Source organism: Hemibagrus wyckioides, linkage group LG26 (genome assembly GCF_019097595.1).
Source record: "Hemibagrus wyckioides isolate EC202008001 linkage group LG26, SWU_Hwy_1.0, whole genome shotgun sequence".
NCBI classification, from domain to species: domain Eukaryota; kingdom Metazoa; phylum Chordata; class Actinopteri; order Siluriformes; family Bagridae; genus Hemibagrus; species Hemibagrus wyckioides.
This window is the reverse complement of record NC_080735.1, coordinates 11970547-11998135: the sequence shown is the minus strand read 5'-3', so window position 1 is coordinate 11998135 and position 27589 is coordinate 11970547. Positions and strand designations below refer to the sequence as shown.

The window sequence follows — 27589 nt, the reverse complement described above, 5'->3', positions numbered from 1 at the left end:
TACAGCATTATTTGTGTATTTGACACAGTAATCATGAGTTCGTTTAAATGGCTGCACAATCACCCAAACACAAGGGTGCCAATACTTTAATAATCACACCGAAATCATTCAAATCTTATTCGACTCCATCATCTTAACCAATAGAGATCAAATCATGACTAATTTTGAGAAGATCTGACCTAATTCTCCTTCAAAATAAACAAAAGAAAACAAAAGACAAAATAAGAACTAGAAAACGTTGGTGAAGTAAAATCAGACCAGTTAATGGTGTAGGAAAAAATACTGAATTATATGATGATTGTTGTTTGCATGATCCTGTATCTCCCAGCTCAGCTTCCATAGTTTGTGTGTAAGATGTGTGTGTATCCTAATTCAGCATGAATACATAGGAACCAAGTTGTATTAAATACTGTATAAAAATAGCAAAAATACTGTATTAAATAGCAACAAACTGCGAGATCACGGTTCACAAGCTGAGTACTTTAATGATTCCTATATGATTTTGCTTTGTAGGAAATCGAGAAGGCTTGGGAAATGGTGGATGAGGCCAGTGAAAAGGAGAAGGAGACTAAAGAAACAATGTGGAATCTACGGGAGCAAATAAACACCCTGACTGAAATTGTTGCGGAAAGAGCACGCACAGCTGAAGAGGAGACGTAAGTGTGCTGTAAAAATTTAAAAAGTTTAGATATACATTCTGTCATGTTACTTTCATGTAAGTTATACTGTATGTGTGGCAGCCTGGGAAAATCTGAAAAAATCATATGCTAAAACATATGAAGTAACATATGAGATCTATGAGACAACCTGAAGTAAAAGAGCATTTTAAAGTACAAAGGGAAACAAAGCAGAAGCATTGCATACACTAAACTGAACTCTTTAGGCTTATGTCTGTTTCACTAAAACACGTAGTGCACCGACAACTTAACTGAAGTGTTAGAAAATCACTAAGCAAGGTTTTTTACATCTTTTAGGTAGACAGACTGCTTTACCTCTTCATTTTATAAACTGACTCCTTACCTAACATTATATTTGTAGGAAGATAGCCCTAGGTAAGAGTACAGAGTAAATCAAATCTTTCCCCCATGGTTTTGGTAAAATGTATTAGAGTGTTATAGTGGATCTTGTAGGTAAGGGGTCAAATTGTGTTATAGGCAGAAAAAAAAGATTTTAGCCTAAAACAGATTTTTCATCTTCTTTGGCTGTTTTCCCAGACTACACAAACACATACACACAGTCAGTGAAATTACAGCTATTCTTTATTTATGATAATATATAATAGATTATGTATGGTATATATTATACAATATAAGATTTTGTGTAACAATAATAATAGTTTTTGCATGTCTGAAGAGTAATACGTTTAGGTTATGGCATGGGAGATGAGTTTATCTGTGATAATCAATATATTTAATATCCATTTGATCTTACGGGTGTACAAATTTTTTGAATTCAACCACTTAATCTCTAAAAAAGTTATGATTATAATGATCAGAATTCCAGGAAGTACAAACAATGCAAATTAATATGGAGCCAACTGTTAAATGGACTTCAGTCATGCTCATGAACACAGCTTGTATGCATGTTTCTCAGAATCCAGTGCAGCATGTCGTCCAAGTGCTAACTGATGCTTCGGCTGTGCTAAAAAGCCACGGCTAAGTGCTCTGAATGGGTTTTGTTTTGCAGCAGGGACAGTCTATTGAAAATCAAGGAGCAGCTGACGGCTGAGAGAGACAAGCTGCTCTCAGAGCTGGTGACTCTTCGAGAGAGTTATGAAACGACCAGAACTAAGCGATATGAGGCTGAGGAGGCGAATATGAAGGCCAAGAAAGCCATCTCACAGGTACTATTAGTCCTAAAAGCCATTGTTGGGCCGACTCCTACACTCCTACACTTGACAGCGTGTCACTGTCCCGAGTGTTTGCTTTTGTTCTGTGTACACTGTATTTTTACGTTTTTTCTGCAAGCCCTATTATGTCACCCAAACTCTCTGCACCTTCTAAGGCAAGGAACATACATATAGTACTCACTATAAATGTGATATTTCTACGAATTTACCCAAAATTCATCTCGCGATATGCTTGCAAATGTTTTCTTGGCGTTGCAAAGTTTGGAGTGGAATTTAATATGAAATGCTCCCATGTCTTAGAGGACTTGGGTCACACACTTTTATCTGACATGCTTGTACTCTCATGCCTGTAACAACTCTCCGTGGTGACATGCGCCGACCAACTAATCGATAATGTCATTCGTTGACAACGATTTTCATTATAGATTTTTATCGTATTACAGTCAATCAATCAATCAATCAGGAGATGTTTGGAGACAGAAGAATGCATTTTATTTGTATTTTGCTTCACAGTTACTTCAGAAAAAAGCTGAAGTTTCACTGTTGAAGTGTGAAAGTGCAGTTAAAGGTTGATAGTTGCACCTGATAGTTTGCTTAGCTAGAATACAAATAGTAATCATAATATTGTAATGAAATTAAACAATTCAATTCGGAGTTCAATATGTTTCCTTTTAATATTAATGTATATTGGATAATTCACTATCCAAACAGATAAACTGAATAATTCTTTGTTTGATATAAACTTAATTGCCCAAAACAATCATCCAACAGCTGTGCATTCACTTTCTTCCAGCTGCAGCAAGAAGTCAAGGTGCATCAGAAGGAGTGCAAGAAGGAAACCCGTCAGAAACAGAAGTTGGAGAAGGATCTGAAAGAGCTTTATACAGACGTTGAAGCTCAGAAGGAGGAAATTGAAATGCTAAACGCACAATGCCAGCGTGGCAATGATGAGCAGCAGAGGCTGGAGCAGCAGCTCCATGAGCAAAAGGTGAAGCCCTGATTAGAACTTTTTTTTATTGCTATCTCAGTGCTTACGAATTACAAATTAAATGAGAAGTAAAATGGTGTGGCAACAAATTGGAGTTAAGGATCTGACAATATTCTATTCAACTAGTCACACACACACTCACCAATTACACACTCACAAATGCTTACAGACTTCCTTTCCACACAGGCATAAAAATGTTACCAGAAACGCTGACACGTTCTTACGCTAACCCACACACACACGGTCTGTCCCACTGAGCCCTGTATTTAATTTGTGGGTGTGTGTGTTTGTGACAGATTCTGACCGAGAAAGTCTCTAAGGAGCTGGAGCAGCTGCAAGTGCGCAACACTGGACTCCAGCAGGAGAAGGACCAGAACCTGCTCAGATTAGAGCAGCTCACCGATGAAAATAGCCAACAAGCCATTAAACTGAAGGTACACACACACACACACACCTTAGCCACAATAGTATGAACATGTAGGAAAAAAGGGAAAAGAAACATGTAGGAGCACAAAGCAAAGAACAAAACCCTTTTAACCAGATAATATTTAATTCATATAAATGTGCTTAATTCATCCTGTTTGAGAATCTCACTGTACAGTAGCCTCTTCAGTGACGAATAACAGTGAAAGCTGTACTGTACCACAAGGGGGCACTGCACAAACACATTCAACACCACGCAAGGCTAAGCAAGCTCCGGTCCTCTATGCCACTCCTCTATATGGAAATCATATGCAATTATGGCCCTTTCAGATTTATGCCAGACTCAGCGATGACACTCAGCCATTCAGAGAAAAGTGTATGACATAATAAGAGAGAGGAAATCATGTGGAGATAGATAAGTGCAGATGATGAGAGCCACCAAGTTATGCTTCTAAACATTATGAGATGTTATTACTCAAAATACAAGTTAGATTAATGCTCTCATTCTTATTGCGACAACTTACATAGGGACTTGTATAGCCAAGGCTCTAAATAAACACATGGCTTCAAAAAATGAACTTATTGGAGGAAAAAAAGAGTGTGGTCGATTTCTTGAAGCTGATTGGCCAGAGAGTATGCATTTTTATACATTTCTATATATTTTTTTATAGTAACAGCTATAGATGCAAAAACTGATAAACATGACTTTTGTTCTTTAACTAATATAACCATAGCCCAATTTTCATGTTGTTAACTGAACAAAACCCTTCATGACATGCTTGTAGAAGAAAAGAATGAACTTCAGGGTGGTATTAATTTGCTATGCTTTGGCTCCTTGACTAGATTAGATTAGATTAGATTAGATTAGATTCAATTTTATTGTCATTGTGCAAAGTACATGTACAATGCCAATGAAATGCAGTTTTCCTATATTATTATTTTTCTCCAACATCACTCCCTGTCCTGTTTTATTCCTTACTTAATAATCAGTAAAGAAAAGATGCTCCTAATGTGTTCCTAATGTATTATAAATTGTACTCCCTCTAAAGATTCATAATCCATTAACTTTAGTGCCCATCATATATAAATAAATGCAACAGACCAGACATGCACTTTTAGTTTGTTTTGGATTACTGGAAAAAAAACTCAATTTACAATTTAATACGCTGTCAGAAGTTTCACTCAGTTTCGTCCTTGGCTACGCTTTCTGCTTTGAATTATGGAAACTGAGATAAGTAGCGATGCTTCCATTATCGATTCATTTTATATTAATATTGCAAACACAACAACTAAAAGGTTGTCTTAGTAAATAGAAATTATAGACAAAGCCACGCAATTAAGTATGTGTAGTGTGAGCCGACCTCTGTGGGGAAACAATGACGAATGTTTATACATCTGTTTAGATTTATATCCAGCGCTGGGCTGATCTCTCACAATATAGTTAACATCCTTGATTCTTTGCCATCTATTTAATATTATATTTTGTCATTTCGATTATTATTGTTATTGATGTAAGAGGGACGTTCTGAGTAACCACGGAGAAAGATGAGTCTTAATCAGGAAAGTCCGAACAACAGAGAAAACCTAAAACATCTTTGCAGACATACACTGATATGATACTGAGTCTTTGTGTGTGTGTGTGTGTGTCTGTGTGTGTGTGTGTGTGTGTGTAGCTGGAGAGAGAGAAGGTGAATCAGATGAAGCAGGAGATTGCTAAGATTGTTAAGATAAGGGAGGCCACTCAGAAGAAGCTACGTCTGATGGAGGACCAGAAACTGGAGGTGGAACAGCAGCGAGAGACACTAAAGAACCAGATCACAGGCCTGGAGAAAGGCATGATGCGCGCACACACACACACACACATATTTCTGCTACTTTATTTATCCCCCTTGTCAGAGCTTCTGAGCATCTTTCTCTCAAACACCCCTCAGAATCATGCAGTCTCTCTTGGCCTGTCTCTCTCTCTCTTTCTCTCTTTCTGTCTCATTTTCCCCTTTCTGTTTATATTTTCTCTCTATTTCTTTTTCCCATTCCATCTCTTTTTTTTCTTTGCATTTCTTAACTTTTTTTTTCCAGCAGTTTCCGTTGTGTTTTCTTGTTCTTCTTTGTTTCTCTCAGTTTCTATCTCTTCTCACTCATCTTTCTCTGTCTCTCTTCCCCTCATTATTTCCCTCTATTTCTTCTGTTTTCATTTCTCTCTTAGTATTTCATCTTTTTCTTTCCTTTCTCGCTGTTTCTATTTCCTCACTGTTTTCTTAACTAATTGCATTTTTCTTTTCTTTTTTTGACCATGTGCTCTTCCTATTTCCTTTACATCTCTCACTGTTTCTCTCACCACGCACTGTTTTTCACATACTTCCCACATATTTGCTCTTCCTCAATGTATTTCACTCTTCGTTCTTGCTGTTTCTCAATTACTTCATACTATTCTCTATTTCTTGCCCAGTTTCTCACTCATTTCTCATTTTTCCTTAATGTTTATCTTTTTCTCAACATTTGCAATAGCTCTTCTCCATTACTTATCATAATACTACAATCATTAAATCCTGCTTTGTAACACATACAGTAAAGGTTTTAGCAACAATCACACTGTAATTATGTTTCCGGCCCTCAGGTAAAGTGAGATTTGCATTGAAGATTTTTTATTTTAAGATATGTGTCAAGAGGTGTGTCAAATCCATGACACTGCAGTGAAGTCTGAACATAAATAGACAAGCTGGCTTTCATATCTTGATTTTATATCTTGAGTATAAAAGAAATTAGTTCACATCTAAGAAATTAGATGTGAAGTGCACAGTTACATGGCAATTGTTGTAGGATTACAACAGACATGATTTTTGACATGTTTCCTTAAACAGAAAACCTGTTACCAGAATCCCAAGGGCAGTAGTTGAGGCAATCAATAAACACTTACGTGAAACATATTCTTGTAGAACAGTTTAATGAATTCTTGCTTTGACGTCCCTGTTGCTGTATATCAGCTGTATTGGTTTCCATTTTCACATGTTTCAGATTTTAGGCTTAATGGCAAGTGCTAAAGGAGTTGGGCTGTAAGCATTGTATATTAGACAGTGCCCTTGGGTAAGATGAAAGCCACTTATAAGCAAAGCTATAACAAACTCCTGCCCAAAGAGCTTTACTCAATTCAATTGGACTGTTTGACAGATTTCAATAATCTGTGGGTCACAAAGAAAAGCCACTTAAGCACCTGCTTAGCACTAGATTGAAGAACTTTCCTTGGGTGTCTGTTGATGTGTCTTTTGTAAATAAGTGGATGACTTAAATGGAATGTATTCTCTCTCTGTAAGCTGCTATGAAGAAGAACATGAAGCTAAATGTATTCTTATCACCTTATTTTTCTTTCTCAGAAATGGTGATGGCCCAAAAACAGAAAGAGAGTGACAAGAAGAAAATAGATGAACTGATGCGAGAGAATCGCATGCTGAAAAGGGTAGGGGTGTGTGTGTGTGTGTGTGTGTGTGTGTGTGTGTGGGATTGATAGCAGAAAAGAATGAATATGTCACCCTCACTTGAGCAGACAGATCATTGCCTCCTCACACACATACGTTCTCCCCGTCTGGGTTTCCTCTGGGTTCCTCCCACCTCAACAAAACAAAAACAAATATAAAAACATACCAGTATGTGGACTGGCTACAATGAATTGTTCCTAGGTGTGAATGAGTATATGTGTATGTGAGTCTGTGGATCCATAACAATAGATTTTTTTTAAAAGAAACTATGATAATAGTATTCCTTACATCATGGAGGTGGTTTGCTTTACCTAGTAATGCACTGTATTGACGTGTTTTGAAGTTCAACAAGGAATCATTATGCTAGCATTCTATTAGAGATAATTAATAGCATTCTAATACAGATAATAGATAATTCTATTATCTCCTACTACCCAACCACAGCTTTCTGTATCTGAAGTGGGTCATGATTCAGATACAGAAAAAGTCAGTAAAAGAAGCTTAAATACCATTAACATTTCAGGGACCAGGAACACAGTATAATCTGAATATGAGCTGCTGTCTCAGAGTATATTATTATGTGTATTAGATATAAAGGTGAAATTCACAAAAATGAAGTGATAAATGTATTTGGTAAAAATGCACATTAAATGCACTATTAAATTTAAAGTCTCGAGATAAAAAATGGTCAGCTTTGTGCTCAGTTATTTCTAAACAACTTAAACTAACGAACATGATAGACACAGCTAAATAATCCAAGCAAAATTATTGAAAAAAACAACAACAAATGTTTGCTAAAAGGATAACAATAACTTTAGGAATGGTTTTAAAAAGCGCAATACAGAACGCCAAGGGCTCAGGATGTGCCATGAAGTTGCCATGACGGCCCGCTACTGTAAACGAAGCTTGCCCTGCCTCTGGGGCCTTCCGATTGGTCCAGTGTTCTGTGAGTGACATTGATGTGCTGCGCTGCTTGGAAAAGTTGAAACCATTGGCTGCAAAAGATGCGCGCACAACGATCAAACACATTCATATATCGCATTCATTGAAAAATAATGGAAAAGGAATTAGGAATAAAACATGTTCTGTGTGAATGACCAACAAATTAAGCACATAAATACGGCACATGACAAATCTGCATTAAACTTTGCCGTCCTGAAGTTTCGCCTTTATCTGTGATTGCCGCATGCTTCAGTTTTCTGTGCTCGTTCATCATTGTCATGTTTCCATGACACTGAAGCTCAGCTTTGCAAAGTTTGCAAGTTACAACATTTGGCGCGGAATTTAATATGAAATGCTCCCATGCTTGTACTCTTCGCCATTCTTCCTATGTGCACCTGGAACAACGCTGTGATTGAATGTGTGGTGACGTGCGCTGACCGACTAATCGATAATGTCATTCGTCGACAACGATTTTCATGATCAATTATTATCGATATTTAATTGATTCGTTGTTTCAGCCCTACTAAAAATGAATGGTTTTGGTGGCATCTTTCAGCTAGATGTGTGTGTTTATAGGCTTGTGTATGTGTGTGTGTTTAGAATATGATCAAGGCAACAAAAGTCACTGAGCAGCAGACACACTTGGTGAAGGTGAAAGAGCAGGCGAAAAAGAAGCTGGATCAGGACATTCTGAATTACCGAGACGAGGCAGAGAAGCAGCGCAAGACCATTCTTCAGCTAGAAAAGGAACAGGATCGTTACATCAAAGAAGCTAAAGACCTCAAAAAGAAGGTGACTATCTAACACACACACACACTCCTATACAGACACAGTCATACTCTTATATAAACATCCAGATAGTTTAGTCTAGTCCCAAATCCCGCCTTAATCACTCAGTCACTGCTTAGCAACAGTTTCTATCCACCACAATATCAATCAAGCTTTTAGCCCATTATCATTATCTTCTTTCCCCATACACATTCTTAATTAAAAAATTTAAAACACCCATAATGATGCTGGTCAAAGGAGGCTTTTCTCCTACATTTCCTCACACCGTTATCAAATCCTCATCATTCAAAGATAAACACTTAAGTTGGTTGAATGTGCTAATTTGACAAAGCATTGTGCTAAGTAGTTTTGCCTAAAAAGTCTTGAGCTAGGTGACTAACAGATATGTTAAATCAGCTAGGTTGACTAAGTGCTGTGCTAAATGAGCTAGTTTGATTAAACCATGTGTTATATCAGCTAGTTTGACATGTTTGAAACATGAACTCTGTGGATTGAGTGGGGTGTCAGTTAGTGACTAACCACTGTATTAAATGCTCTACTTTGACTAACTGGTATGTGTTAAACGATCTAGCTTGATTAAAACCAGATTTAATGGATTGTTAAGCTCAGGCTAATGTACAGTAGTTGTATAGTTGCTCTATCGTATAGACAAAGCAACCTACACTACTGTTATTACTACTACATTTGATTTCAGTGGAATGAGATTTACATTAAGGCAAACCCTAAGAATTTATGAAAAATGTTAGAAAATACTAATATAATATTAATAATAATAATAATAATAATTTATTTTATTCATTAGCAGAGATATTAGTGTAGTTAGGCATCAGATGTTAATTTAAACTGGGTTAGAAGTCCTGCTTCCAAAGAACAAACCTGCATGGAATGGTGGACTGAGACTGGTAGCATTTGCCGCTAATATGACAGCTAAATGATGATAAGTCTTTGATGAGAAGAAGATCAGTTGCATTTGAACGACTGTAATATGTAATAACGGCTATTATTGAGCCAGGGTTTAAAGGCTTGACTGTACCCTGGACATAGCTAGGAAATATTAAACATTGATTTTTTTTTTCTTTTGATGTAACCAACTTCATACATTCTCTCTCTCTCTCTCTCTCTCTCTCTCTCTCTCTCTCTCTCTCTCTCTCTTTTATTGCTCATTCTAGTATTTATGACGGAATTATTTTAAAAGAAGACAAGCTTTGATTTGTATTAGCTGCTTAGTAGATTTAAGATCCTTAAATGTGCTATAAAGAGAAAACATTCATGCAGAGAGAAAGAGAAGGCTTATTATAAATGTAATCCCTCTATGGTCTTCCATTTGCTCCTGCTAGATTAATCCTGATTTATTAGAGATTCAGCTGAAACACATTGTTGCTAATGAGTCAATTATGAAGAGAAATTAGCCTGAGGTAGTTGTATAGGGATGCATTCAGGGTTGAGTTACGTGTAAGTAGGGAGGTTTTAATACCGAAATTGCACACGTCAGTATTCAGACCTCAGACATAATTACAGAGCTAAGCCTTATTCCAAGTTTACACAAGAAGCACTTTAGGTGGAGTCTGACGATCAGAATAAAAAAAAAAAGCTATGGAATGCAAATCAATGCCAAATTAAATACATCTAAATTAGATCTATAATTAGTTAACTCTAACTAATAATATTGTCATAATTAATAAGCAGACAAATTGTTTATCTTAAAAAACACATTTTATAGATATAATTATAAACCATACTTATCTAGTGAGCTATGAGTGTAGCAGACGAGTGCTTAGTCAGCTAATCCATCAAACTATGGATGTTTTCTTGACAGGAGGGCTCATCAAATTAACAAAATTAACTGTCAGATTTACTGTGGCACAATGTTAACGTGCTACAGAATCTAAAATATTACGCACACATTTTTTCTATATCACTTTTAGATAATGTTAATAATTTTCCGAATAAAACCACATGTGGAAAAAGTACTAACTCCCTAAAGAATATTTACAGGCAAACAAAATAATAGTCTTGAAAAAATTTTAATAAGGAAGGAGACAAAGAAGATTGCAATATTTAGTTGATCTTTCAGAGTGTCATATTTTAGAAAAAAAAATATTAGACTTCATGAGAACAAGCCTTTTAGAAACTTGGTAAACTAATTACAAAGGAAAAATGAAGAGGGTGAAAAGCATTTAAGGGTTGAAAATATTTTCTCAATCCTGCCTTGTCATTTATAGGATAAATTTTTTTTTGCCCAGCTTTTCACATTTAAATAGACCATGCTCTCCATGATTGGATAAGCCCAGGGTTCCATAGCAGTCTAATGCGGCAAATCCATGTAATTCAGTTTCAACGTATAATGTCTTGCATTGACGGAGACAGTGCAGGCAGAGCTGCTGAGAGGGATAATAATAACAACACCCATCTGATGTTTCAATCAGGTTCCATTGAAATAGTCTGGGCCTCTCACTGTCAAACAAGTGAACAGGTTCTTCTGTGTTTGTCAGCCACCAACTGCCCTAAATCACCTTTGCTAAGATGATGTGGTTGTCTCGGGGGTGTTTTGGGTCAGTAGGAGGAAAGACAAATAGAAGAAACTGTGATTAGAAATGAAGGATGTCACTCTTGTATTTCTGATGAATCAAACATTTTTTGTTTTTTTTCCTGTCTCTCTGTTTCTGCCTTTCTTGTTCAAGGTCTTATCACATATGGAGGAACTCAAAGTGAAAACGATGAAGATCTCTAAATATAAGAAGAAGGTCGCTGAGTTGGAGACAAACCTCAAGCAGCAGAATAACCTGTACGATGAGGTCAGGGTTGAACGCCACAAGTACAGGAAGAATCTGCAAGATGCTCAGGTACATACACATTGATATTCTTTGTATAATGTGTCCTTCTCATATGCTGCTAGTTATAATGGTTTGCGTTCTTATGCAGTTTTGTTACACTTTATATGATTGCTCTCTCAAGCTTCTCCTGATGCTCTCAAGCTGCTCATATTGTAGTTCCTATATTTAGTGCATCATCCTTAGTAGTGCACGGCAATAAACATAACCATGGTCATTATGTGCACCCTTTTTAGAGGCTTTTAAGGTATTAAGACTCTCTCTGCAGTAAGACTCTCTTTGCAATTCAATATATATATATTGCAATTCAATGTGTGCAATTCAATTTCCTTACTGATTATTACTATTTTTTTTAACCACACATTGTTAAATTCTCCAGTCTGATTGGGCAGAAGGTGCTGAATTATTTTGTACAAGACAACACAGTTGCCCGTTTAAATTAATTATTTGATAGTTAATTAGTTCATTTTAGTTCAAATGGATCATATATATGTATTATATATATCTATTTTTTTATATATATATATATATATATATATATATATATATATATATATATATATATATATATATATATATATATATATATATAAAATAATATATATATTATATAATATATCTATTATCTATATCGAGCTACAAGCAACTGGGTGACATGATTCACAAAACTAAGATACTATCTATATATATATATATATGATCCATTTGAACTAAAATGAACTAATTAACTATCAAATAATTAATTTAAACGTGCAACTGTGTTGCACCTTCTGCCCAGTCAGACTGGAGAATTTAACAATGTGTGGTTAAAAAAAATAGTAATAATCAGTAAGGAAATATTATTCAAACACACTGGTTGGGCTCAATCCTCATAAATGATTCACATTTGATTCAGGTCAGTTTATATTCTGTGCATTTACCGTATATCTGTGTACGATGAAAGTGCGTTACTGACTCATGGGGAAGAAAGGCTCCTGCAGCTATGTAGGTTTTAAAGTCCTTACTTAACTGTCTCCTAATGAGTGACTGTCTCTTTAGCAGTCTTGAGAAAGCTAAAAAGGAATCAGCAGCAGAGTTACACTGTGACATGCCACAGGAAGAGATTCCTTTGCTGCGTTTTCGAAGGACAATCCCTGCATTTTGTATTCCTTTTACTTTTCCACGTGTGTTTCCATGTGTATAAAACAGCTATGTCTGTGTCTTTTTTTGTACATGTGTTCGTGTAGTTGAGTGTGTTTCTTCTATGTGCTTTTGTTTATTCCAGGTTTTTTCACTCTTTTTGTGTTGGTCGCCTCATCATGTTCTATATATGTGTGTGTGTGTGTATGTGTTTACAGCATGAAATCATGGATATGAAGGACAAGATGAATTCCATGAGCGAAGAGACTGGTCAGCTCACAGAGGAGATCAAGAGGAAAGAGGCAGCACTGGTCAAAGAACAGCTTGAGTTTCAGCGAATAGAGAAAGAACAGGAGGCTCTTAAGGTACAATAATCACTCCTCATCCTCTCTACTTTGATAAAAAAAAATCCTTCACAGGACTAACTTTTCTGTCTGTCTATATTTTTTCTACTCCTGCCAGTCACCCACTGTACCCTGTCTATCTTCCTGACTTGGCACCATCTAGCAATCACTCATGAAACATGTTCATTTCTTTTTTTTCTTTCTTTCTTTTTTTCACCTTTTGAAAAGAGCATTTATTTATTTATTTATTTATTTATTTAACAATGCACTTTAGAGGCCATTATAGCAGCTAAGCACTATATATCACTTCATGCTGATCTGTTGCTTTGGTTCAAATATATTTTTTAGGGTTCAAAAAGCTTAGTGGCACCATAAGTTCTTATTGGCAAGTCTTTCAATTTGTTGGACATCTTGGCAATGCTCCCAGGCTATTATTTTAAACCACACAAAACCACGCTCATATCTACTCAAATAGAGAGAGATGATCTCTCTGATCAGGGAGTTTAGCTTTTTATCTGCTCCTATGATAGGGCTTGGACATGAACCCTTTTCTTTTTCCTTTGACTCTTTTTCTTTTTGTGTCTCCCTCAGTTTCTTTGCCTATTTTGTTGCTTTGGCAGATTGTGTACAAATTATCATACAATGCACTGGGCACTTACTTCCTATTTTGTCCTATTCTCTTTTCTCTCCATTTCATTTTATTGTTTATTTTGTTCCTTTTTGAGCTACCAGGAATGTTCAACCTTACTCCAATTCTCAGTGGCATCCTAAAGTGTGTGGTTTATAGGCAAATAGTGCTTTTTAAATGCTTTTTACCTCGAGTGCTCTTCTTAAATGGACCTGTCCTTTCTCTCCTCATGCTTCTTGTAGGCTGAGCTTCAGAAGATGAAGCAGCAGGCTCAAGAGACCAAGGAGTATATGGACAATCAAAAGGTAGAAGTGAAAAGGTTGCTGAAAGTCGTAGCTGATGCTGATGCAGAGACAGCGCTGCTGAAGAAAGAACTGGATCAGGTAAAGCAGAAAAAAATGGATGTGTGTGGGTGTGTATTTAGGTGAAGATTTTGCTACACTAGCTACCCATTTGGCACGCTATAACCATGCCAAGTTCAATATTCCCCAGGAAAAAATATTTGAGTTTGGGCGCATTCCAAACTTATTAAAATCAATTAAAATCTTTTACATCAGAAACGCTTAGTCATTTGGGTAGTCATGTCGCTTATATTTGAAAAAAAAAAAGAAAAATACCACACTCACACACACACTAACTGTACAACACTTAGTATTTAATACTTAATACACACTCTCACACACTAAAGATGTAAAATTGAAGAAATTGTCAACCCCAGGGCTGTTAAAAACAACAACAAAAAACACATATATAAAGTAAAACAGGAAAAAATAATAACTACTGTAAGTGTTTCAGAAAGAGGTAGGTCTTCACCCATCTTTTAAAGACGGCCAGTGACCCAGCTATTCGGCATTCAGGGAAAGTTCATTCCACCACCTAGGTGCCAGAACAGAGAAGAGTCTAGATGTATACCCACCCTGTACCCTGAGAGATGTTATACACTAAACACTGTCTAGTCAAAGTGCAATTACCAGTAATAAGCTACAGAGCCGAAAGTTTTGTTTTTGAAAGGCTCAGCCATAATAGCTTCATAAATGTAACATTTACTACTGACATTTGCTACTGACAAGGACCTTTAACCCCCCCCCCATCCAATATGGTTAGCAGCCATCACTCATAAAATGCTATTATAAATGTGTGTATAAATGTTATTGCAGCATTAGATTTAGAAAGGCCAGAAGGTCAAAACAGTCCTGTTTAGTATGTTTCATTCTTTTAATCAGTTAATCATTCTTTTAGTCAGTTTAATTTCTTTCTTATATGAAACAAAATTGAATTAGGTATTCATGATATAATCTTTATAACCAGACTTGCCAGATCTATGTTACAAAAGCAAGCCAATGTAATACAAGTGTGTATTTAAACACATAGTTGCCTAGACTCATGTCCTAAAACATGAAACATCAATTCTCGTACAATAATAATAATAATAATAATAATAATAATAAAATAATAATACAAAAGTAATTATTAATAATATTTTATTAATTTATTTATTGATTATTATCATCATTATGTACAGAGCTAATGTATAGAATAGAAAGAATAGATAACAAATAAGAATAAATCATCTTTTATATCACGTCACCACATACTGTACATGACACAAAAAGTTTGGGTTGTGTCAGTTTTCTACATTTTTTTTTTTTTTTTTAATTCAGTTGTGTCTAAAATTAGATTCAAACAACTTACTACATCTGGCCCTATATGTACATAAGGCCCTATATGGCCCTATTTGGTTCATGTGTTTTAGTTAGAATTTTGTTTCAAAGTTACACGTTCTATATATATATATATATATATATATATATATATATATATATATATATATATATATATATATATATATATATATATATATATATTTTTTTTTTTTTTTTGGGTTAAGGTATGGTTTTAAATAGACAGGCAGCTCTGCGGTGAGATTGCATTACATTATGTAAAGGGAAAGATACTGTCATCCACTGCACAGAACGGTGCACTCACACAGGAGTTAGATAAGAGTTCAGCTGAAGCTGGAAATAGACAAAGGTATTTGATCTTCAGAAGAAAAGACGCTTTCTTGGTTTATGGACTGAAGTTTATCCCAAAATAAAATTAGAGCAGTGTTTGTGTCTCTCAGTAGGTGTGGGTCATATACCTTCCTATATACATTCTTTTCTCCCTATGTATTAAAACATGTGAAACTATCAGCACAGTATATGAAAACATTTATATTAGTAGTGTTTAATAATTACATCCACCATCTTTCATGATTGTTTAGTGCTTTTGCTTAGTTTTGTCTCATGTTTCTGTTTTTTTAAACATTTTTCTGGTGTTAAGGTAATCAGCGAGCGGGATAATCTCGGGACTCAGCTGGTGCGGAGGAACGATGAACTGTCAGTGCTTGATGAGAAGATCAAAATCCAGCAGTCCATCTTGAAAAAAGGCGAGATCCAGTACAACCAGAGGGTGGAGGACATGCGTGTGCTCAAGCTTGAGATCATTAATCTGCGGAGGGAGAAGAGAGTCCTCAACAAAACTGCATCCAATGTGGAAAAACTCAAGTAGGTTTGACTTCATACTTTTCAGCTGTTTATAGTTGGGCTATAGTCCAGATTGCCATTGTCCAAGATACGTCCAAGATTCAGACTGGCTGAGAGTCTTAAAGGGAATGAGGCCAAGTAAATGTTGATTCCAAAAAACTGAAAGTGATCAAATCACGATCAAGACCCAAATCATCCAATCCTTTCCAATATCAAGCCTTTACTTCAATTACCTGGCTTTATTCATGCATCATGCCAAAGAGTAGGCCGGTTTCTAGAGACAGAGTTACTTCTGGTCTGATGTTTTGCATGAGAAACAAGAATACAACACTATGTTTTATTTATTTTTGGATTAATTTATTAACATAGCTTAAACATTTAACACTAATCTTTGTGCTGTTTGGACCTTTGCCCAGTTTTGGTGAGTAGTTGTGTGTCTTATGTCTGTCTGTTCTGTTTTGTCTATAGGCAGGAGGTGTCTTACACGCAAAAGGAGCTGCTTAAGGAGCAAGCAAGATGTCAAAGCTTGCAAGAAGAGCTTGAAAATCCCATGAATGTTCATCGCTGGAGACGACTAGAGGTGTGTGCACTATGAACAATAAAGCCTATAAAGCCCTGTTCAGACTGGGCTACTTGGGGTATTTCAGGCAGGGGTGTCCAGTCTTATCTGGACTACAGATAAGATACAGGTAATATACATCCTGTCTGAACTAACATGTTCCTAAGGATTCCATTATATTCTGTGGGATATTTCAGTATGGAGAGACTTTAGTTATCTGTCTTTTCTATTATCTCTTGCTCAAATATAGATAAAATATAAAAGATATCAGAATAACAAATGTTGTAAAGATTACTGAGGTTCATGCAAAGATAAAGCCTAAATATGGTCACATGACCTACTACCGTAATGCACCACATCCACAAACCCTTCAAGCACCATTGCTTAACAGACATATATCTTGAAATTTTTATCCTGTTCATATGATACATAACTGTATGGATTCTGGGTGTAACAATTCACTGACTCGTATCACACAACCAGTATCTACTGGGAGGCAAGTAAATCAATAAAAGAAATCTTTATTTTGGCCAACACAACATTTATACTTTACTAATGATACAAAGCTAAATGCATCTTCAGTCACATTTTCTTTCCATCGCTTTCAAATTTTTTTGTTCCCTAAAGAAATGTGAAGGGGGCATGACCTACCACTCCTTAATTGCCTGGCGCTGAATACAGGATAAATGACTAATCTTTTGGGCAGATTCGATCCTCCGTCTTCCTAATTTCAGCCTAGTCTTGAACTTTTTTTTACTTATTGGAATAATGTAATGGTTCAGTTGGTTTCAAATGGAAAATTCAATTCAGTTTTATTTGTAAGGCACTTTTTAAAAAAGTGTTCAACCTTGTTGAAGAACCAAATTGTAGCTTGTGATGGGCAAGCCAGTGCTTTTCGTAGCAAGAAAAACTCGCTGAGGAAGACACCTTAACCAGAGCCAACATTCAAAAAGTAACCTATTCTGGGTGACACATGATAGAGGGATTATAAATCATTACAATATAGTGTTATAGAAATATAAAGAAAGTATAAATAGGAGGCCTGGAATGAATCTTTTATGATTGCAGCAGCAGTTCTTAGATGCAAACATAATTAACAGCAAATTATTATTCAGGGAGGAGTGAATACAGACTATGTTTCATATGAAATGTAACTCAATTTAGATGTTATACTTCCAACTTTCATAACTAAATGCTTGAATTTCATTTATAAGTAATTAAGGAAGAAGTCACAAGCATGGCACTGACTGTAGAAGGTCTTTCATCGGAATAATAGCAAGATATATAAGTAACACTGATTTATTTGATTTATTAATTTAATGTAGGGGCATAATTTATTTAAAAGATAGCCATTAAATCTTATAGTACGGTCAACACTTTATTGCTAAATGACATAAATTGCATCATACTGTAATGCATCATATCGTTTCATCAGACAGTTGATCATAAACAGACACCTAGTGGAAGTTGCTATTAGTGGCCCTTAGCCTATACATGTTCTCAGTTCTCTTCTGATAGTGAAAGACATCAGACATTTGTCCCACAGCTCCTTGAGAAATTGCCTTAAAGTCAACACATTTAAGGTTTTAGTCTCTTTCATTCTGTCTCCTCGCCTCATTTCTGATTCCCTCTCTATAACTCTCTCTCTTTTTCTTCTCTCCCTCTGGTTTCCCTGCAGGCGAGTGACCCGGACACCTTTGAGCTGATCCGGAGGATTCACTGTCTTCAGTGGGACCTGATATCCAAAAGGAAGGAGGTAGAGCAGCAAGATCGTCTACTCCTGGTAAACACCCTGCTTTCATTCTCAACCCACAACAATCCGTCACGTCCTATTGGCTGCTGATGACTCATCAAGCACTTGTGGGGTCGGGTCACTCAAAGAATCGATTTGCGAAGGCCTTGTGAAGAGACTCTCTCTGTCACAAAGCTTTCTAAAGAAGAACAGCTTTATTTAACATTTAACACTTTCTGTTCACTGCTTAGGAATATAAGTAATCTTGACCTAGGCCATTTCTTTTGATTTTATATACAGTATACTGTGAATTTATAAAACAAATTAATTAAGTGAATTCATTAATGACATCTAATATTCAACAGAACCGTATTTATGAAAATACATGCAAGATACATTTTCATATGCCCAGTTATATTCCAAATGCCAGTCAAGATTGATTTGATCATGGTGATGTATGACAATTGGACTATCCTTGTTTTTTAATATTGAAAGCTTTCCATTTTTGATCCGTTCCTCTAAATGATCACTGTAAATATACCATTAATGATCAGATAAAAGTCGATATATTATGTGTAAGATCACATGTTGGCATAGTGGATTGTAACACTGCCAATTTATCATGGCCTAAGCAATCGTTTCAAAACAGCACTCAAAAATCAAGCTTTTGTTGATTTGTTTAATCATCCATTTGCATTTATTAAACGTTTTATACTGATCAAGGTCCTGGTATATGTGGAGGCCACACACACAAACACAAACTATCTACTGCCATTCTTTTCAGAGACCATGAACTTTGGTAAGAACACACAAACTCCACACAGACAGTAACCAAACCCCAGGATCAAATTGGAGACCACAAAGCTGTGAGCTTCTTTTATGAAAATCCAAAAGATGTAAATTCATTCAGTGACTAATGCGTATAGATCACAGTGCCCTCTATACTTAAAAGGCAAAACATGCTGGTCTTAAGATGTAACAGTGAAAACTATAAAGTCTATAAGGTGAAATAAATACAGTTGCAATATAGCAAAGTCAGATAGCTAAGCTATAGTTGTTGATATTGTTTACTGTGAAATAGAGGAGAACATGTGGAGTGGAAGCAATTTTGGCAAAGTAAACTTATAACAAAGCTATTGTTATAGTACACAGTTGCGAAGGCAGCATGTCAATGTTCTCTATGCTTTTAAAAGCACTGCACAAAAGAATGGGAACGGTAATAGAATTATAAAGAACACGTTTAAATGGAATCTGCAGTTCTTATGTAGTTTCACTTTAGAGAATAACTCAACATTTTAACAGACAGGAATCTGAGGTTGGTCTTTTCTCTATTGATGCAGTTTGAATTTAACTGATTTTGAAATTATGAACACAACAGGATATCTTCAGTATTTAACAAAAAAAACTTACTTACTTCCTTCCTCTCATCCCTTTCTTCCTCCTTTTATTCCTTCCTTCCTCACTCCATTCATCCATTCCCTACTCACCCCCTCTCTATTATCCCTCCCTTCCTTTCTTCCTTCCTTTCTTCCTTCCTTCCTCTCATCCCTTCTTCAATCTATCCTTCATCCATCCATCCCCTCCTCAATCTGTCACTCATCCATTCATCCCTTCCTCAATCTATCCTTTATCCATTCCTTCCTTCCTTCCTTCCTTCCTTCCTTCCTTCCTTCCTTCCTCCCTCCCTCTCATCCCTTCCTCGATCTATCCCTGATCCAAATAGCCCTTCCTCAATCTATCCCTCATCCATTCATCCCTTACTCAATCTATCCTTTATCCATTCATTCCTTTCTCACTTCCTTCCTTCCTTCCTTCCTTCCTTCCTTCCTCAATCCTTCCTTCCTCACTACATTCATCAATTCCTTATTTACCCCCTCTCTCTTATCACTTCCTTGCTTCCTTCTTTCCTTCCTCAATCTATCCTTCATTCATTCATCCCCTCCTCATCCATTCATCGCTTCCTCAATCTATCCTTTATTTATTCATCCCTTCCTTAATCCATCCTTCATCTATTCATTCCTTTCTCAATCCGTCCATCCATCTAGGCCCAAGCACCAACTTTTGTCACTAACAGTCCCAAATCATACAGTTTCCAGAACAAAAAATTCTTCCTGTCCTCCCCTTCTTCAACTTTGAGGCCAAGCACCAAATGTGTGTAGGCACCCTACTATAATTGTGTATTCTTGCTATTATTATTATTATTATTATTATTATTATTATTATTATTTTAATTAATTTTTTTTTTATTGCATCTCCACTCTTTTTTCTTCTTTCTTTGTTTGTTTCTCTCTAGATTACTTTCTGAACTGAGACCTTTGCATTCTAAAAGATTTATCATTAATATTTATATATCTGTACCTTTAACAAATTAGTTCTGTTGTGTTCTATTATGCCAAGCCATGCTTGTCTGTGTGGTGTAAATTTCGTTCTAAATGCTCCCTAGTGATCATATAATATATTAATTATACATGGAAGCACATAGCCATTTGGGATTCAACTCCACAGAGAAAGCAGTGTTGTATATATATTTTTAGTGTTTACATAAGTTCGGAACCGAACATTTTGATTAGACTGTAAGAAAAGGGAAAAAACATTAAAATAATCAGCAATGATAGAAGAAGAAGAAGGAAAAGTTGATTCATTTCCTATAATTGATCATCTTTCAATTTACCAGCAATTACATTTTTAATACTGTATATTAAATGACACAACACTTCAAGGTAATCTACACCATCAAATTTATCATTTAACCTGTCTTTGACTGCCAGAAAAATAAAGAGAGACAGACCTTAGAACTTATATACAGAATGTGTTTATAACATTTATTTGTTTATGTGAGAACATCATATTAATTAATTGGCATGAGGCTTCTTACAAATATGGAAAAGAAAAAAAAAAGTCACTATAAAAGAATAAACAAGAATAAATTGTAGCCTAGTTGGAACCATATAATTTCTTTGCTGTATGAATTAGAAAGCCCTGCCAGGCTGCCTGCTTCACCAGCAGTCCTCTGATGTTTTCATTTAATGGAGTATGTTTGCACAGACCACACTCTCGAGCATACTTAATGGAAGAATATTCATAGGTGAAATTAGGATTTTAATATCCATCTGATGGAGCTGGAGAGTGTTTAATGTAGATTTGTACCTTATTAACTCACAATTATTGTATGAATGTGTCTGTGTTTCATGTGTGTGTAGGAGAAAGAGAAGCTGATTGACAAACTGAAGGACACTTTAGCTCGTCAGCCCGGTCCAGAGGCAGCTGAAAAACTCCAGATCTGCCAGCAAACACTGACAAAAAAGACCAAACAGTTCATGGTATGCCTGAGTCTCTCTTTCTTATACTCCCTCACTCTCTTTCTCTTTGTCTCTCTCTACTCCATGATTTACTCCTTCACTTTTAAAGGGACAGCCAATCCACCCTGAGCCGCACTCCCCCTCATGCCCCCGCCTCAAAATGTCATGCCGCAGTGAGGGCTTTTATCAGATCATAAACACATTTTCCCACTTTTTTTCCCCCTCTCTGTACTCACCCCTCACTCTCCCTATCATGGGTATGAATAATTAGTTACCCTTCTGCCTAATTAAGAGCTCTTGTGCCTGGTCACAAATGGCTAGAACTAACATCGTCTGGGATTTTCAGTCGCGACTGTAGCTTTTTGAATGGCCTAATTCTTTCATCTAAAAAAAAGAGACCTGGATGCAACAATGTCCTTTCACTAATCTGCTTTTGGCAAAACATTGCTTGGACAGGACTGTGTTAGAGAAAGTGTCGAAAGCCAGATAATCACAATCCTTATATGAGAACCCAATAGAGAACCACAGGGTCAATGACCTCTTGGGGAAAATGTGTAACTGATATTAAGACACAAAGAACAGTAACAAATGAAACACAAACTCAAGTAATATTTGTGGAGATAAGAGATAAGAGTCTTGCAGCACCACACAGGTACATAAGTATTGTTTTCTATTGCTTTCACCCCAGTTCAGTCTCACCTCATGAAATAAGGCTCATTTCTCCTTTTCTCGGCTGTACTTAAAGACAGTCAGGCTTTCAGTTCACCTGATAACACACTATTCTTACAATCCTTTTGGTTTTTTTGGGCTAAAAACAAGTTAGTATCAGACTTCTTGTGTCAATAGAAAGTGAAGGTTGTACATAAATTAAAGTGACTAGAGGTTATTGTTATTTTCGTGCATTTGTATTGACAAGCATACAAAAAAAACCTTATCTGTGAATTAGGAATGGAGAAAAACAATATTTTGATAGCACCCTACCTTTTCCAAGCATAAAAGAAAAATATAATATATTCCATTTCTCTCTATGTTAAGCCAGTTATATAAGCCAGGTGACGACCCGCGATAAATGAAAAAATGCCACCCCCAAATTATTATTTTTTTTATTGTTTAAGCCGCAAATTACCCTCCTGCACTCTTTAAACACACACAGAAAACATTTGCAAGCATATAGCGAGATGAATTTGGGGTAAATTCGTATAAATATCACATTTATAGTGAGTACTGTATATATGAAGCCTTAGAAGGTGCAGAACATTTGGGCGACATAATAGGGCTTGCAGAAAAACCCTTAAAAAAAAAATGCTTACACAGAACCAAAGAAAGTGGCACGAGAAAAATTGGGATGCTGGAGAATTCTGCTTCCCTTTCTCCAACGGCACACGCCAGCAGCCAATCACTAAACTTTCGTATTCCGCATTAGTGTGTGTACATTTACACATAAACAGACTTATTAAAGGAGAAGTTCTACAAAAATCTACTTCTATGGTGCCCGTGATTTTGAAATTCCAAAATGCAGTTTAAATGCAGCTTCAAAGGGCTCTAAATGATCCCAGCCGTGGAAGAAGGGTCTTATCTAGAGAAACAATCGGTCATTTTCAAGCTCAACTAGCACTAGCTCTTGGATGTGCGTCTGCAACGCTACGTACTACATAATCATGTCGAAAGGTCACATGACGTAGTTTTTGGATTTGCAATTTTTTAGGATCTATTAAATAAGTTGCTCCAGAGTACGAGTTGATTGGATATCCAATGAACATACATGTTTAGACAAACTTATAATGAATAAATCATTTCTGTTATATCACCATGCTTTCTGAAATGTCCCATTGCTTGTTTGAAGGGAAAAAATAACCAAGAATGCCTTTGAGAATTGTCCTCCTTTTGTTTTAGTTGCTGTCAGCTGAGCTCAACATGTACAAGTCTCAGGCACAGGAGTACAAGAATGAGATTGATCGTCTGACCGGTGAGCTACCGGACGTGAAGAAGAAGAATTTCATGCAGAAACGCAAGGAACAGGCATACAGGTGACAGAATAAGACTATAGACGACCAAAGGCATTAAAGGTTTAAACCAGTTATTTATAGTGACCTTTTATAATGTGTGTTCATGCTCATAATTCATGTGCAAGTTTTCTTGAAGTGACAGTAAACTTCAGGAAAGTAACAGATATGATTTTGTGATCAAGCATGTAGAATATGCACACACACACACAATCTAATCCTACATTCACATTGAGTTTGAAGTTTCTAATGTTGCTCTTTGTTAGTCTCTTGTGTGTGAGTGTGTAGCAACTACTACTACTGTTGATTGTGGGTGTTTTTACCCAGAACCAAATTTGTGCTTCTAAAACAAGTTAACATAACAAGCTAACAACTTAAATTAAATAAGCATTTAATCAACATAAAAAAATGTTTAATTTATAATTTATGCTTTAATATCATTATACACTATACTTACAATGTATCTAATTTTATGTGGGGATGTGGCTGCTCAGTGGTGTTGGGCTACTGATCGGAAGGTTGCATGTTCAAATCCCAGCTCCACCACGCTGCCTCTGCTGGGCCCCTGAGCAAGGCCCTTTACTCTCAATTGCTTAGTTGTATAAAATGAGATAAAAATTTTAGTCGTTCGTGATAAGGGCAACTGCCAAATGCTGTAATTGTAAATTTTATGCAACCAAGGGTTAATAGCCCAGCAGTGGCAGCATGGTGGACCTGGGATTCAAACTCACAACTTTCCAGTCAGTAAAAACCACTAAGCTACCACATCCCCACATCCTGTACATTTACCAGAGGCACCAGTGCTACTTCATTTGTTACTTCCTTGCAAGCCTGAATTTTTCTCAGTAATAATTTTAGCCACATTTAATGAAAGGTTATATATGAGAATTGTTTCTTTTGATTTTTAAGCATCAAACTGTAACTGGAAGTAGGAACTGAGTGCTGACTGGAAGAATCTTTGAACCACACAAGTCACACTAATGGAATCATTTGAGACATTTGGAGGAGTTAGATTTGTTGCTTTACTGCATCATACCCAAGTTGGTTTATTACTTCCTGTTGTAAAATCATGGTTCCATGATGTGAATGTATATTATTTTTATGCGAACGTGGTGTGTGCTATCATGTCCCGATAAAGAGAGTTTAGATTTGAGAAGATCCGTCTAGAGGTTTGTGATAAACGCAATAAGTGCAATCCATCACCGCTAAGCAACACAGCGAAGCATACATGTAATTATAGACACACTGTAAGAAATCACTTCCACCACCGTCAGACTTTTGACCTTCTTCTTCCTCTTATCCTTCTTTCCGTCCTTACGTTGTAAGCTTTGTGTCCACCAAACACTCCACATCCGGTTTGAACATGCTGCCAGTCAGTGGTTGTCTGTTTCACGCCACAGAGGAAATGCCTTCCTGCATGACTGTTAAGTTAATTACGGTTCATGGCCATAATTTTGAGTTGATTCATTAATGTGTCAGAAAGAAAAGTCTGATTTATTTGGTATTTGAAATCTAATATTGTCTGATGTGTGCTGAAGTTCCGGGTTGCGTCAGTGTCGCTGTAGTAGCCTTTGCATTTGTTTACTTGTTGATTGCGGAACTGCAGGCGACTGAATGCGACTGTGGGATGCGACTAATAAAAGTCACTAAATGACAACGATGCTCCATTATATCCTAGCAGCAGAACAGGAAAACAAGTTTTCAATTAAAAAAAAAAGAAAATTTTATTTCCATAAAAAGTAGGCTCTATTTTTAACAGCGTCACTAAAAAGCCATCTTAGAGAAATCAGTAGTTATTTAGAGGCACCAAATTTGTAGCCATTTGTAGGAATAGAATTGAACGCAAAGTCACTGGAGCTGAAAGTGCTGAAAGTCATTTCAAGACACTAGAAACAGCATTGAGAAAAAAAGTTATTTCAAATGTCCCTATTATGATTCTTTATCTGACTGATAAAATTGATGATGCTGATATGCTGGATGAGGATTTAAAAGCAGGGAAATTTGCATATATTAATTTTAGAATCATGTTTGATTATATCTTGCTTTGATGAACAAAATGTGTTTTTAAAGTGTTTTTTAAAATTCTCTGCCGGGAAAGGGATGCTGTTGATGTGTTTTTAATGGATTGACTTTTTTTGTACCATTAGCGAAACAAGTGAGAGTCGAGAAATGTTGTCTGCTGCTGCTTTTGTAGTTTTTTAAATTAGTTTGGCCCTAATGCTGTTATTTATCGTTATAGTAGTGTCTGGTGTCGTTTTTGTTGTTTTTCATTTCTTGTGACTCTCCATCTCTGCCAAATGGTTCAAACATGGCCACAACCTAATTTCAGCACATAGCTCATATTTACTTCTGGAAGTGGAGGCAGCAAAACTCTTTCAAAGTTCTTGCTAAATTATTCCACACATCTCATAACACTCGTCAGCGTCCTTGAGCACTGAAAAGCTCTTCTGCAAGGTGGATGGTGTGTGTGTGTGTGTTTCAGGCTTGTTGCCAAATGTCTTCATCGTTCCCAGCATGAAAGCTCATTAAACAGCCAGTGAATTTTAATTGATAATCTTGGAGAGAAAAAAGTTTGTGGCATCAAGAAGAAACGCATTGAAATGTGCACATTAGCGTGTTGCACATCTGAGTGTGTGTTTGTGTATGTGTTTATATGTCCTGCCGCTAGTAGTGTACTGAATGAGAAATGAGGGCTTAGCGTTCACTGGAGAACAGTTAAAAGGAATCTGGGTGGAGGCAGATGTTCTCTGCTGGGAGTGTGTGTATGTGTGTGTGTAGGTGTCAGACCCGAGACAACCAAGAAATTGCGTGTGCATGTGCTTCAACTTTAGTTTGCAAAGGACCATGCCTACATTATGATATGACTAACACTGAAGGACTCTAAGCCACAACAATACAAAGAATACAAATTCAAAGAATGACGTTAATGTAGTTTGTTAGAAATATTATGGATTCAATTCCCTGTTTTGACATTATGAATATCACTTTATATGGTATTAGACTGACAGATAAGCAATCATTAACAGAAAGTAGACATGTGAACTAGGAATTCAAAAAAAAAAAAATTACTGATCCCTGTATGATGGTGAGGTTCGATTTCTTCTTACTGCACCTTTTAACTTTTTTTCTGTCATCTGTCTTCCCCCAGGCAAAAGTAAAGGAGTATGACGGAGTTTTCTACACCCCGCAACAGTGCCTCAACGCATCAAGGTTTAAAGGAGGAGGCTTCAACTTACAGCCGGGCAACAAATTTGTCTGAACCCATCCACCCCCCGTCCACCTATCCATCCACCCCACATTCCCCATCCATCCACCCCTCCATCCCCCCACCCCCTATCCATCCACCCCTCCACCCCCCCCTCCATCCCCCCACCCCTCCATCTCCCAATCCATCTCCCCACCCCATCCATACTTTGTTAAATGTATTTGCTTTCTCACTCATAACTAAAATATTTGTAGTGTAATGTGATTCATCTACTATGGGCAGTGGTAGCTCAAGTGGTTAAGGCTCTGGGTCGTTGACCGGAAGATTAGGGGTTCAAGCCCCAGCACCGCCAAGTTGCCACTGTTGGGCCCTTGAGCAAGGCCCTTAACCCTCTCTGCTTCAGGGGCGCCGTATCATGGCTGACCCTGCGCTCTGACCCCAACCTCCAAGGATGGGATATGCGAAGAAAGAATTTCACTGTGCTGTAATGTATGTGACAAATAAAGGCTATTTCATCCTCCATTCATCCCCCATCCATCCATTCGTCTTTTCATCCCCCATCCACCCCATTCCCATTCATCCATCCCCCATCCACCCCATCCCCATTCATCCATCCCCCATCCCCATCCATCCATCCCCCATCCACCCCATCCATCCAACCTCCACCCATCCATCCACCCCCTCCAAGGATGCACAACAGTACAATGGCAAGGCTTACTCACATTAAAAAAAGGAATAAAAGTGCATCTAATGTAGATTAGTCATTAATAAAATATCAGATAACAGAGAAAAGGTTAGGGTACTCACACATTGTTGTGGGAGACAGCATACACAGTTAAAAATGATCCACGTGGACAGCTTGAGAGGTCACGGTTGAATGAAG

At 36.7% G+C, this 27589-nt stretch overlaps 1 protein-coding gene across 1 annotated transcript in view; it reads left to right on the top strand.

The window, feature by feature from the left end:
• LOC131346694 (cilia- and flagella-associated protein 58-like) overlaps window positions 1-26760 on the top strand; it is a 31418-nt gene extending 4658 nt beyond the window's left edge. Inside the window, exons 4-19 of the mRNA XM_058380270.1 lie at window positions 514-656; window positions 1687-1843; window positions 2643-2837; window positions 3134-3271; window positions 4934-5093; window positions 6629-6711; window positions 8273-8464; window positions 11143-11304; window positions 12630-12776; window positions 13626-13766; window positions 15706-15929; window positions 16377-16488; window positions 18146-18250; window positions 21400-21519; window positions 23392-23517; window positions 26650-26760. Coding sequence (XP_058236253.1) covers window positions 514-656; window positions 1687-1843; window positions 2643-2837; window positions 3134-3271; window positions 4934-5093; window positions 6629-6711; window positions 8273-8464; window positions 11143-11304; window positions 12630-12776; window positions 13626-13766; window positions 15706-15929; window positions 16377-16488; window positions 18146-18250; window positions 21400-21519; window positions 23392-23517; window positions 26650-26760 — 2316 coding nt within the window. The remainder of the gene's footprint in view (window positions 1-513; window positions 657-1686; window positions 1844-2642; window positions 2838-3133; window positions 3272-4933; window positions 5094-6628; window positions 6712-8272; window positions 8465-11142; window positions 11305-12629; window positions 12777-13625; window positions 13767-15705; window positions 15930-16376; window positions 16489-18145; window positions 18251-21399; window positions 21520-23391; window positions 23518-26649) is intronic.
• The last annotated feature ends 829 nt before the right edge of the window (window positions 26761-27589 follow it).